We start from the raw sequence: 12,891 nt of genomic DNA on the forward strand, positions 1-12,891 counted from the left end.
CAAGAGAAAGATTCCTGACACTTTGAAAAAGACTCTGCAAAGATAAGCAAGTCCTTTACATGTGGGAAATGTGCATAGCCTGTAGCCTGCAATGAGCTATAACTGGAGCTATGCATTTTGTGAACACTGTTGGTGCAGTGGATAGTCCAAATGTTAAGGTGACGTCATAATGTGATCTAGACATTCTAAAACCATAAGAAACATTTGAAGTCTAGATGAATAAAGGAAACGTGAAAGGGGAAGAAGAGGTAACACAAACAGGTTTAGGAAAGAAAGATCCGGAGCTAATCTCCAAGAATTTTCTTTCTTTGGCAGCAGGAACATCCTTGAATAAAAACCCTTCCTCACTTGTTTTATCAATCCTTGAGACAACATGTGATTAAGAACAGGTGTAAACAAAATAGTTTTTTTCCCTGGAGAATGAGAAATGGAAAGCATTTTACTCTGACTGCCATCTGTAATGTTGCTGAATGATATTCAGAATCCATTTGTCTGTAGTCATCTGTTGCCAAACAGAAAAATAGTGATTAAGACTCTCTGGAAGAAAAAGCAGCCAATGTGAGAGAGAGTCACAATGTCTCTTGAATAGTCATTCAGACATATTGGGCTGTACTTGGTTTTGGGAGGTTAGACTTTTTTTTGCAACTTCCTTGCCATTCCTTCTTAAACATATGTTTACTTGAATTCTATTGAGACTGTTTATTCTGTTTTCTGCTACAAAGAGAGAGAAAAAAGAAAATCTTTAAAATCTGGAAAAAGAGAGCTGAAGAATCTTAAGATTTCCTAGATCAACTTGCCTCTTTCATCACACTTTTTGATCACCTCTACAGCAGAGGGGTCAGGCACTAAATCTCTATCCAAGTGAGAATTTAAAATCTCATTTTTAACATCACCTGGAAGGGTGTGAGGATGCAGCCATGCAGACCTCTTTAAAACAGTGGCTATAGGCCTGAAAGAAGTAGCGACAGAGTCATACACATACTGCAAACGATGGGTAGACACCTGTGCAAAAGAAGAAACTTAATTATTTAAAGCAGGTTTTTCCTCACAAGAAGAAACTACAGGTAAAACATTCCTCATATTTTCAAAATTTATCAGAACAAACTTTAACATATGCACCTGACAATTAAAAATTCTAAAAAACAAAGCTGCAGAAGTATATACCTTTTTCCAAAAAACTATCAGAAAGTATAACATTGGAATTAGTTAACTAATTGCTTAGCAGTAGTTGGATGAATTAAATATATAGTTGCTGGGTAAAGTTTGGAACAGTGTATAAAAATTCAAAAGACTGACTAACAGGAAAGTTGCAGGCAATAACACACACATCTTCTAAACTGACAAAAGAGAAGGAATTGGTGTAGGTTCTGGAAAATCCTTCTGAAAAGCTCATAGTATTTTCTCAGGGACTGAGAAACCTTAACATGCTCCCACTGAAAACACTGAAACATTCTAGCAATAGTCAGAGAAAAGGAAACCTACACAGGGAGAATCCGAAACTGAGCTCTCCTCTGAATCTGAATCAGAAATCTGAGGAAAAAACTCGGAATCCATCTCTGTCTCTTCTTGTTTAGACTCAGAATCTTGTCTCTCTTCAGGAAAAGAAGCATCCCTCTTTCTTTTATCAGAAACTGCTTTATAAGAAGGATCAATAATCTGAATGAAACCCTAAGCCAGACCCAGTAAACTACTCCTATCTAAGAACATTGAGGAGGATTAGATACATGTTTTGCTTCTGTTTCTTTTTGGCTGGAAAAAACAAGGCCAACCATGTTATTAGTAGCAACAGCTGCTTCCCCAGGGATTGCCACAACATTCTGACACAACATGGAAACCTTCCCTGTTCCCTCTCCTAGGAATGATAAGAATCGCCCACTGAGGGGGACCCTAACAGCCACAGAAGTGCTTTACTAGAGGAATCTGAGGAAAACGATGAGTGGTCTGAGGTACAACAATTGGCCACAAGAGAGTCACCCACATGTGGCCTGCAGCTGCAGCAAATTGATAGACTGCTGTGGTGACAAAGACTGTCTGCTTAACTTTTTCTTTTTGTGGCTGAAAGAAGGACCAACCATTAGACCATGGACAAGCCCAGAATGGTCCTTCTTTCCTGTGGAAGACAAGCAGCAAATGCTGCTAAAACTAAGAGTCCACAAAAAATAACCTATTGATGAAATAACACAGTAAAAAGCAACTTTATGGCAGTCCCACCAAGGAAAAATAAACTCAATTTCTTCTTAACAATACTTTCAAACTGACAGAAAAAAATTTCCATTTAAATGTACATTACAATTTATTAATTTTGTTTTATATTTGTTAACTGAGTAGTGTCTGGCTGGGCAAGTAGCTGTTTTAAGTGGAGACCCGGGGATAAAAGCTCTATAACAATAGTACAAAACAGATTACAAAAATGTTATCAAGATTTACAAAGAATATATAAAAAGATTAACAGTTGCCTATAATCACAATTTACAAAAAGAGAAAGTAAACAGAAAACATTATATTTCCTAAGCCTTACTACAGGCCGTAATATGAAACTCATTAGATTCATAACTAAAATAAACCATTGTGGTATTTTCATTTGGTAGGAGTAATACAAGGAGAAGATAGCAGAAAAGAAACATTTGATTGGTGGCATGAGAAACTAGCCAGTCTTGAGAGAATCTGTTAAAAAATCATTAAAATAACTTTCCTGTAGAGAAAAGTAATAAAACATCAATCCATTTAATAAAATGGAAAATTCTTCTCTAAAGGGAACTTATCTGCCCAAGAAAGGAAATAACAAGCTAGCCATCAATCCCTAAAAGTCTCAGAGGATCATATTCTTCTAAAGCAGCAAGCTCTGGAGGGCTTTGCACCCAGACTTGTCTTTTATTCAGCTCAGTTCAAGCTGCTTGACAGTTTAATGCCTGGAAGCTGCCCTGAAGCTTTGGAAGCAGGCCACCTGTTATATCCTTGACATATATCCTTGGGCGAAGGCTACTGCAACAGTGATCAATATGATGAACATTTGTGATTATTGAAGAGCTGAAACAGGTGATAACATACAAGATTGCTAAATACAGAGAGAGAGATAGAGAGAGTAGGAGCATGATTTAAAAGTGTATTTCAATACATATTTCATGTGAAAGAGTTATAGCAGGGAGATAAAAGTATTGCAGAAGGAAGTGAAAAGATTATGGTAAAGATAGTTACTGTTTCAACAAGAGGTATAGTAATTCAGGTATTATATAAGCAGTTAGCTGAGTGGACATAAAATGGTATGGTTGTTAGTTAGGTATGGCAATGAGTGGAGAAAGGAGAATGTAAAAGTACAGCAAAAGGCGTTATAACATGGATAAATTGTAGTAAGCTGTAAAGTGTATACATGTGTGAGATTTGATAAAGGTAAATGAAGACATTTAGAGAAGAAACTTGATGTTAAATCACTGGCAAAGGCAAATCAACATTGCTACTGCTTCAGTATTTACAGAGGTACATTATAGTACAAGCAGGCTATGGAAAATGAAATGTATTAGCATGTGGTCCACAGGAATGAGCATCTGGGAAGAGAAAGGACCATACTGACATCAGAGCAGAGCAGATGATAGTAACCATTGAATTTGACAGTAAGGGCATACAGATTAAAAAGGACAACAAAATCAGTATAGAACATGTTCCAGCATGTTCTCCATTCATTTGCTCAAATATTGTGACTTTCATGACAACAATAAAGAATGTATAATTTCCTTTACTACAACACACCCTTCTTTGGAGAAACTTATTTATTGTGAACAGTCTAAGCAGTGATGTTAGCAAGCACTTGACTTCTAGCCTAGTTTTACCTCTTAACTGTTTGAATCAACTTTCTGTTTATGATATAATTAGTGAATGTTAAAATCTTAAAAATTGTTATCTGCTTCCAGTTTTTAAGAAATGCTGCTCTTTTTCTCTTTTTCATAAAACGTGATTTTGATAAAACCAATAAGAAAAAAAGGTGGACATTTGGGATTTATAAGAGGTTTTGAAGAATGTCATGTTTTTTTAGCAGTTCATTTACTTAAGAAACATTTGAGAATGGAAGCCTTTCTCCTGAACGTATGCATTTCCTTAAATGTTATCAATGGAGTACAAGCAGTTATGAAAAGGATATTGTTGACTCATTTATTGATTTATTTATTTATTTTTCTGCACACAGACACTTTTTCCAAGTCCTGAGGATGGCTGGCAGATCTATAGTTCGGCACAAGCCCCTGATGGCAAGTGTATATGTACAGTGGTGGCCCCTGCACGAAGCACATGTACTCGTGACCCCAGGAGCAAGCAGCTGCGGCAACTCATGGAAAAGGTAGGAAGTGAACTGAAATGTTACAATCAATCAGTCAATAAATGCAATACATTTTGCAGTATATATGTAAACACAACATTATTGCTCTGTTGTAGCAGAGTTTTGTAATATCTATCCCGTGTATGAGATGAGCGATGACATCTGAAGTTAAAAATTTAAAGAAACAAACAAACTATACAACATAAAGTATGAACATCCATTTCCTTCACCAATTTGCTAAGAACCAGTCTTAGTCTGAGAATAATTTTTAGTGTGGAACATCTCTGTTTAGAGAAAAATAAACTTAAGGCATATTTTTGCCATGACTAGTAGGTTATTGGTTAAAATAATATGATTCATTGTTCTGGCTAATTGAGAACACTGATTTTGTTCTTGACTTCTCTAAGTGTCTTGAGTGTACAGTACAATAATGCTACAGCAGTGGGCAGCGGATACATTTCATGCCAGACCTTAAAGTGCCTACCTATGGCTCAGTATCACTTAAAGATCTGAGCCTGACACCCTCCTAGGCACCTCTATGGGACAGGCTTCTCTTGAAATATTGCATCCTCCTCCCAGATGATAGAAGATCATTGTGAAGATAGGTAAAGGCTGCCAGCCTAGCCAGATAGAATTTTGTCGATAATTCTGTCATTTATAAATATTAATGTAAGCCACAAGCTTGTTCTCTTAAATGTGAAAAGACTGCATTGGATATTGAACTGCAAAAATGTAACAGCAATGCACTCTGCTGTAACAAAGTTGATAAGTCATGTCTTTGATGTCAACATTCGGAGCCAATATGTCTAGAGGGAGGCATCCTGCCTATTGTTTTAAGACCAGAGTTAATGACTAGAATTTGCATGTATAAATGTCCTTTATTGCTCTGGTTTCTGATCAGGTGTAAAGAATGTAAATGTAGTTTCTGTTATCCTGGGAACATCAGAGAAGTGCGAAGAATGATGTCATGTGAAGCAGCTCTGTGTTATCAATTTTAAGAGAGAGAATCAGAGAGCTCTGGGCATTTGTCTTGAGAACACCCAACATCACCAGCACTGTCTTGCTCTAGATGTAAGTAGGATTTTAGAACTGTGTGAACTTCTTGTATTATTTTAAGTATTTCTCTGTGCTCTCTGAACTCTTGACTAGCACTATGTAGGAAAAAGTATTGTCTTGTGTTTTTATTATTTATTATTAAATATTTTTAAACCTTTCAAATGTGGCTGTTTTATGTTGAGTTAATTTAAGCTCTAGAGTAAATTGCATGTATATATATATATATATATATATATATATATATATATATATATATATATATATAGAGTGATACTGTACCAGGTCACTCTAATACCCTTGACTGTTCAGTCACACGTATCATTTGGATAATAATATTGCACAGTAATAATTGGACACCCTTTCATAAGGGCCTTTGAGTAGCTGATAAATATTAGTTGGTGGTGGCAGCTGGTACTATCTTTTAGACTGGGCAGAAAAGGGGCACAGCTTGAGAACCTGTGCCAGCCTTTCCCAGGAGTGAATGTGTGGTTGTATATAACTCTTATCTCAAAGTGTATGTGTGTCAGCTTCTTGGGCAGTAACACGAAGCACTGGTTGGACAGATAGGGTGCAGGAGGTTTTAGCTTGCCCACTAGGCTGAGATCTGGACCCTGTACCTGTGCCAGTGGGGAGTCTTATTGGGGACCTGGAGAGAAAGTGAGAAACCAGCCGCAGACTGACTGTGATCTCTATGTGCTCTTAAGCGAAATTGTACTTTACTGTGTGGCTATTTATTATCCTTTCCCTGTATGGACACCACTCACTGGTGTTATTGGCAAAAGTTGAGGCTTCTTGATTGCTGGGCCAGGGCATGGGCATCACAACCATCATGCACACAAATTGTCTACAAACCTCATGAAATTTTAGATGTGCTTGAAGTCACAGAATTTACTGAGCAAATGTTTTCAAAATATTAAAATCAAATAATTTTGGAAATATTTTACTTTAGGACTCACCATATGCATGGGCATTTCTAATGATATTATTCCAGCCCTTTGTCTGACTCTTGCTGTTAGATGTACTGTGACGATCTTTAGGAAATTAGAGATTAGAAATTAGATTAGACTGCATAACAGGCATTGTGGGGGGGGGGGCAGCACCCCCATGGTAAAACTGCAAGAAAAGTAAAATTATGGCCAGCAGGGGGAACAGGGATGGGGTTAGCAGCCCCCTGTTTTTGGTGTCCATTATGCACACCCACTGCCTACCACTGCTGAGTACATAGCTGTCAATTAATTATGCCTGTACACTGTCTGTATGACTGAATAAGAGAAGGCGAGTCCCAGTTTAAAGTTTTGCCATTTGTAACCAAATGTGAAATTATTCACATAGAAGTACTTATTTAACTGTATATTGACTTCACAAAAGAAGGTTTTGACGATTTTGCCTTTTAGATGTGAGCGCTGTGTATTCTGTCATCAGTGAGCATGTTTTCTTTAAATGAATTGCTTGCATAGCATTACAGTCTCCTGCCCTAACCAAGAAACAACCATATGAGTCACTTAATGGGTTCATAGGTGTTTAATAGGCTAACAACCACAAGGGCCTGTTTAAGCCTAGCCATGCATCCCAAATCTCTGACAACTTCTAATACCCTTGATAAGTGTAAGCATGGGCCTGGGAGATGAACCATTTACAGGTTACCTGTCTGCATCAGAGACATGGGTGCCAAACTAGGGATGAATTTCCAGTTTCCCATCCAATTGTCCAAGTTGCACTTGAACTGGATTTGGGAGGAACTCTGCTTCACATGGATGGGGAACCCATTCCATAGATGGGGTAATCTCTGGGAAACATACCTATCTCTCCAGCAGATCTTATTTATATCACAGGCAAAGGTTTAATTCTTTAGAATGAGTAATTCTGGTACTTTTTTTTTTTTGTGGGTATGCAAGAGGTGCATCAGAGGGGGGTCTGCCAATGCCCTGTATGCCAGGCATCGATCTCCCCTCAAAAGCCTGTAGGAGACAGAATACATGGATAGGGTCTTGAGATGGTCTGCATAGGACATATTACTTACATCCTGTATTTTTTTAGTGAGGAACCTCTGTGGACATTCCAGTTGTTGGATATGCCTGGTTAGGTACATACCAAATGGGGCATTGTACTCAATGATAGGACTGATGAATGCCGAATACAGTGGAACAACAACTTCCTTGGACTTAGATGCCATACCTTTGTTTAAAAGTTGCACAACATAGAATTATTTCCTCACCACTGTAGACACATGATGATCAAAGGCTAGATTACTATCTATGTGTGTCCCTAAGTCCCTGACTACTGGGTCAACTCTAAGGGGTGTGTTATCAATATGATATTTACGAGGGATGGGTGACTTCCCAAAGTATACTATTATGCATTTCTTGACATTTAGTTTTAGTCCATGACTCTGACACCAGTTTTTTGTCTGGGTCAGCCCCTTCTGTTGAACATTTGTGTCAGTGTGAGATTCAATGATAGTTCCTAATTTGCAATCATCTTCAAATTTAGTCAGCCAGAGACCACTGACATTGGCCTTGACTTCTGAGAAGTAAATGCCAAAAAGGAGCGGTCTGAGGACTGATCCCTGAGGGACCCCACTTGTGACTGGCCTCTTTGTAGAGGTGGACAATTCTAACTTCCTGGGTCCTCTCTGTGAGCCAGCTGGCAGTCCACTGGGTGACATACAGGTTTTTACCTAACGTCTTGTGTTTGTCAATAATGCCTGAGTGGGGTATTGTGTCAAATGCCTTGGCCAGGTCAAGGTAGGCAGATTTTGCCCTCATCCATTGCTTTGGTGACCTTCTCAAAGAATTCCACAAGGTTGAGTAGGCATGATCTGCCCTTGATGAAACCAAATTGGTTTGGGTCCAGTGTCTGGAGGTTTACTATATCTCTGTTGATCATCTCCATGACAATTATTTCCATGACTTAAAACATAAGACTAGTGGGTCTGTAGTTTCCTGGGTCTGTAGTTGGCCCACCTTTGTGCAGAGGGATGACTGTTGCCTTTCTCCATTCATGAGGCATGAAGCCTTTTTAAGGCTACAGTTAAATACTAATTTGAGAGGCCCTGATAGGCCAAGCTTCTTTCTATTTAGAAGATATCCTGGGATATTGTCTGGGCCCATTGATGCAGTGTTCTTGGTCTTAGGGAAAGCATTAAGGAACTGATCCCTACTGATAGTAGGGGAGTTATATTTGATTATATTTCCTGAAGAAAGTGTGAGGGGCAGAGAGGAGTAAAGCTGGAGCTGAATTTATCAACCAGGGTGGCTTATGTTTTTAGTTAGTTCTGTACTTATTCCTATGCAGCTATTAACATGCATGTACAGGGTTTCAGTGAACAGTTCTGCAAATGCAGAAGTATTCTCAGGGATTATAGAAGCTTGAAATTTTGTCAGGTTCTCACTTAATAGCAGGAGGTTAGCCTAAGAATAGTTTCTGAATATTCCAGGCTTAGCTGGGGGGGGGTCCAGATTTTATTTTACTTCAAAGGAGACCATTTTGTGGGCTGACCTGACCAGGGAAGGCATGACAATAGGGGGTGTGCAGCACTCTCCCATATTAGTGAGGACCAGATCCAGTATGGTTGCACCTCTGGTTGGTGTATTGACTATCTGGTCTAGACTATCTGGTTCATCAGGTGCATGTTTGTTTGATGTCATATAGGATTCCCAGTTAGTAGTGGGGTAATTAAAGTCACCCATGAATATGGTATTTGGTTGGGTGGTTAATGTTTCTAATAAGTTTAAATACATGGTATGGGTTTCCTGGGTCATAGAGGGGGCTTATAGCTTCCAAGAAGTGGTACTGGATTTTACCTATGGATTATAGATTAGTAAGGATGAAAATTCCTCTGCTACCTAGACATGTGAGGAGTACTACTTTATATTTACAACAGTTACATTTCAAGGAGGCTGCATTATACATTATATCAAATATTGGAGTAGGATACAGAATTCACAGTGGGTGGAGAGCATGCAAGTATATCAAAGTATGGACAATTGTACAGCATTTTGCATAAGCAGGAAATCACACAGAGCATGTAAGCCATTATGAAATATATTCAGCGAGATAAAGTGGCAAGGAAAGGTCAAGTAATTACAGTTAATGACGTCAAGGTGTTAAAAAACGATCATTAAGATTGTTGGTTAACCTGGTTAGGATGCATAAGGAGGGTTAAGTGGGCCAGAAAGAGGCATTTTGATGCATTGGTGTAACTACTGTCGGTATCAGTACAGTGGAAGTACATATCACATTTCTGAGAGTAAATCTTAGACACAATAAAAGCTGAGGCTATGGCATGCTCACTGAGTCAGAAGACAGGTGGTTTGAGGCTAGTGTATTTTCATTCTTTGCATTTTTGGAAAAAATCATTTGACGCAATATAGTTCAGGAAAAAAATACTGTACAAAAAAAAGGTGACATGCCATAAAGAAGAAAGAATAAATGTGGCTGTTCTAAGAGGGTATTAAAAAGTTATTTTCAGGAGAAATATGTCTGAATCTTGGAACAATATTTCAGCAAGTATGCCAGTACCAAAACCAAGATATTAAGAAAGCAGGAATAAATATTCACTTTAGAATAAAGTAGAGATATAAAGGCAGTTTGAGAAGGAAATGCAAACACAGAATAAATCTGAGTGGAGGACATTGACAGTTTTTTCTTTCACCAAAATATCATTCATTGTTTAAAAATAGTCATTATTTTCTAACTAAAAAAACAAAGGCAATCTAAAAATAATTATTTTATAATACAACTTTATCACTATTCAGATGCAAAAGGTGCAAATAAAGTAGTAAAGATGAATGTTTTTATAATTATATTTCAGCATCCTGTGCATCAGTGTCTAAATTCTGGGATTAGTTTTCATCTTCTTTCTAAAATCTGGTTTCTAGAATGAGTTTTATGGCAATTGTAAGTTCTCTCCACTTCACTGGCTTTTTTAATGCATTTGCAGAAAATGCATTGTTTGGGTTTCATTACATTAGATTTGATAAGAAGAGATTCATTTAAGCTAATTCATATAATCTTTTTCATCGCTAAAAGTAGTTTGAGTGGAAAACAATACTCCCAGTCTGTCATTTTCATGGCAGAAAATGGTGGACCCACACATCAACAAATAGCACAAGCACATGCACAGACACAAGCACGCGCACAGACACACACACACACACACACACACACACACACACACACACACACACACACAGAAGCCCACAGACTTTCGCACATGCACCCACACACACACACCCCATCCCCACACACACACCCTCACCCCCCCCCCCCCACACACACACACACTTTGAGTAGTCCTGGAGAAAGCTACAGCCAACATATATTTTGTTTCACCAATATCAAACTTGCGATATCCCTGCAACATGCAGCTGTGGCATACTCTTGAGCCATTGTGCAGACAGTTTAAAGTACTCTGGTCAGTGAGTGATATTGTTAGTCCTATGCTGATTTGTGCACCCCATCGAGTGTTTCAGGTGTTATAGTTCATGCCATTTTGTAGAGACCCCAACCAAATATGGGTTTGTAGCATGTTGACGTAGGTTGCATCTCATAAAGCATGCTTTTCATTATTAACATATAACAGCATTTAAGAGTCACTGAATCCCACGTCTTCAAATCTTATTTCAGAGAGTCGTTCTGTTTTCGGTGCATTGTGTGCTCAATAATGCATGTTTTTTACTTGCTATAGAACAGAGTAAAAAGCAATGAGATCTTGATCTGCAAACCCCAGAAGACAGAAAAGGATAGAACTACAAGATTTATTATGAATGGCAAAATATAGACATTTTCCATGCTCATTAATGAGGTTAGCTTTTTGCAATATTGAGACTTTCCATGGTTTAGTAGAAATATTACACTAAGAATACCATTTAAGTGAAAAAGGATTGCCGAAGTGAATGACAGACTATGAATATTTGACTGACTTAGGTAGCAGAGGATTTCTTATCGGAACTGACAAGGACTGCAGATCAATATCAATGCAAAGATATTGTGGTTTGTTTATAATGTAAAAGGAAAAGTTTCGAAAGAGAAGAGAAATACTGATGCCACACTGAACAACACCAGCTTTGTCATTTTTGAATCCCAGGCTGGCTTTAGTCTTCAAGAACATTCAAAGCTGATCATTTAAAAATCCTGTTGAACAGTAGATATTGCAACAACAGATCTGAAACCTAAGCATTAAGAATTAGATAAGAAGTAAGTGGAAAACAATAACACCAGGGGTCTTGTTCAGCAGTTATCAATAGCTTCTCATGCATTAAGTCATAACATTATATCAGTCACCTAATGGGAATCACATTTGCTATCAGTATCAAGAAAATCAGAAGTCTGTGGGTTCTGTTGCAGTTCCAACAATGCAGTATAGTATTAGGGTGGGGATGTTGGAGTCCTAAAGTGAAATCCTCTGGATATGTCATTTATAAGTTCATCCATAGATTCATAGGGCTAGCTGTCCTAACAGGCTCTTTTAAGTCCAGCCATTTTCCCTTTTGGATTGAATTGACCTATCTCACTTGGTATTAGACTGGCTTTATACATCCCATGGTTGAAGATATTATATTAGCCCAGTAAGAATAAATGGGTTCAGTCCAGAGATAACTTAAGGGTACCCATGCATGAGGTGAAGCATTTTGGAGCTGCCTCTGTCCACTAGTAGTACAGGATACTGTCCTGGGGTAAATTTTCTGTTACCATCTCTATATCCAAGTTGAGTTTGAATATGGATGGGGATGAGCTCTGTTTTGTATGGATGAAGAGTCATTCTAAAACAGTGGATACACCTATCCATCTAAACTGTTCAGATGATGTTGCAGAAGAGGCCTAGACGCCATCTTCTTGCATTGGTAGTACACTTAGTGTATTTCGAAATTGTCACGGGAGTTAACTGGAAAAAAAGAACTGTGAGAATAAAACAAAAATTCAGAGGTCTGCTAGAAATATATCTAACCTGCCTGACTCACTAAGGAAATGGTAACTGAAGATAATATTACCATATTGCCTTAGCATGTAAATAAATGCAGTGCATGATAAAGGTATAATACTAATGTAAACAAATCTTAAAAGCATTCCTGATGACCTTACCGTCATCTGCGTGGAGCACCAGCTCAAATCACAATCATTCAAGCACACTAGTTCACATTTGTATTTACTTCTGTTTCATTGTGCACCTTTAAGAAGAGTGAGATTTGCATTATAGTGACTTGTGGGTGGTCTGTGGTCAGTATATCTTGAAGAAAGAACACGACAGGCAATTTCTTTTCACTCAGAGGCCATTCTCTCTTCCAGGGTGTAGTGATGTTGGACTAATAATACTAAAGCAATGGAGGTGTAGGGGATTGGAGCCATCCAGATATGGGTCCAGGGGTAGGGGTTGGAGGCATACAATGTGGATGTAGGTGTAGGGAGTTGGAGACATCCAGGTGTGGGTACTGGTGTAGGGGACTGGAATCATCCAGTTGTGGGTACCAGTTTTGGGGGTTGGAGTCATCCAAATGTGGGTATGGGTGTAAGGAAATGGAGCCATGCAG

At 38.3% G+C, this 12,891-nt stretch overlaps 1 protein-coding gene across 1 annotated transcript in view; it reads left to right on the top strand.

Moving 5' to 3' along the window:
• The window catches only part of OLFM2 (olfactomedin 2), a 1,260,631-nt gene that overhangs the window by 379,663 nt on the left and 868,077 nt on the right, over positions 1-12,891 (top strand). The window contains exon 2 of the mRNA XM_044084686.1: positions 4,178-4,327. Coding sequence (XP_043940621.1) covers positions 4,178-4,327 — 150 coding nt within the window. The remainder of the gene's footprint in view (positions 1-4,177; positions 4,328-12,891) is intronic.

The sequence above is a fragment of the Protopterus annectens genome, chromosome 9.part0 (genome assembly GCF_019279795.1).
Source record: "Protopterus annectens isolate FY-2018-M chromosome 9.part0, PAN1.0, whole genome shotgun sequence".
Lineage (NCBI taxonomy): Eukaryota > Metazoa > Chordata > Ceratodontiformes > Protopteridae > Protopterus > Protopterus annectens.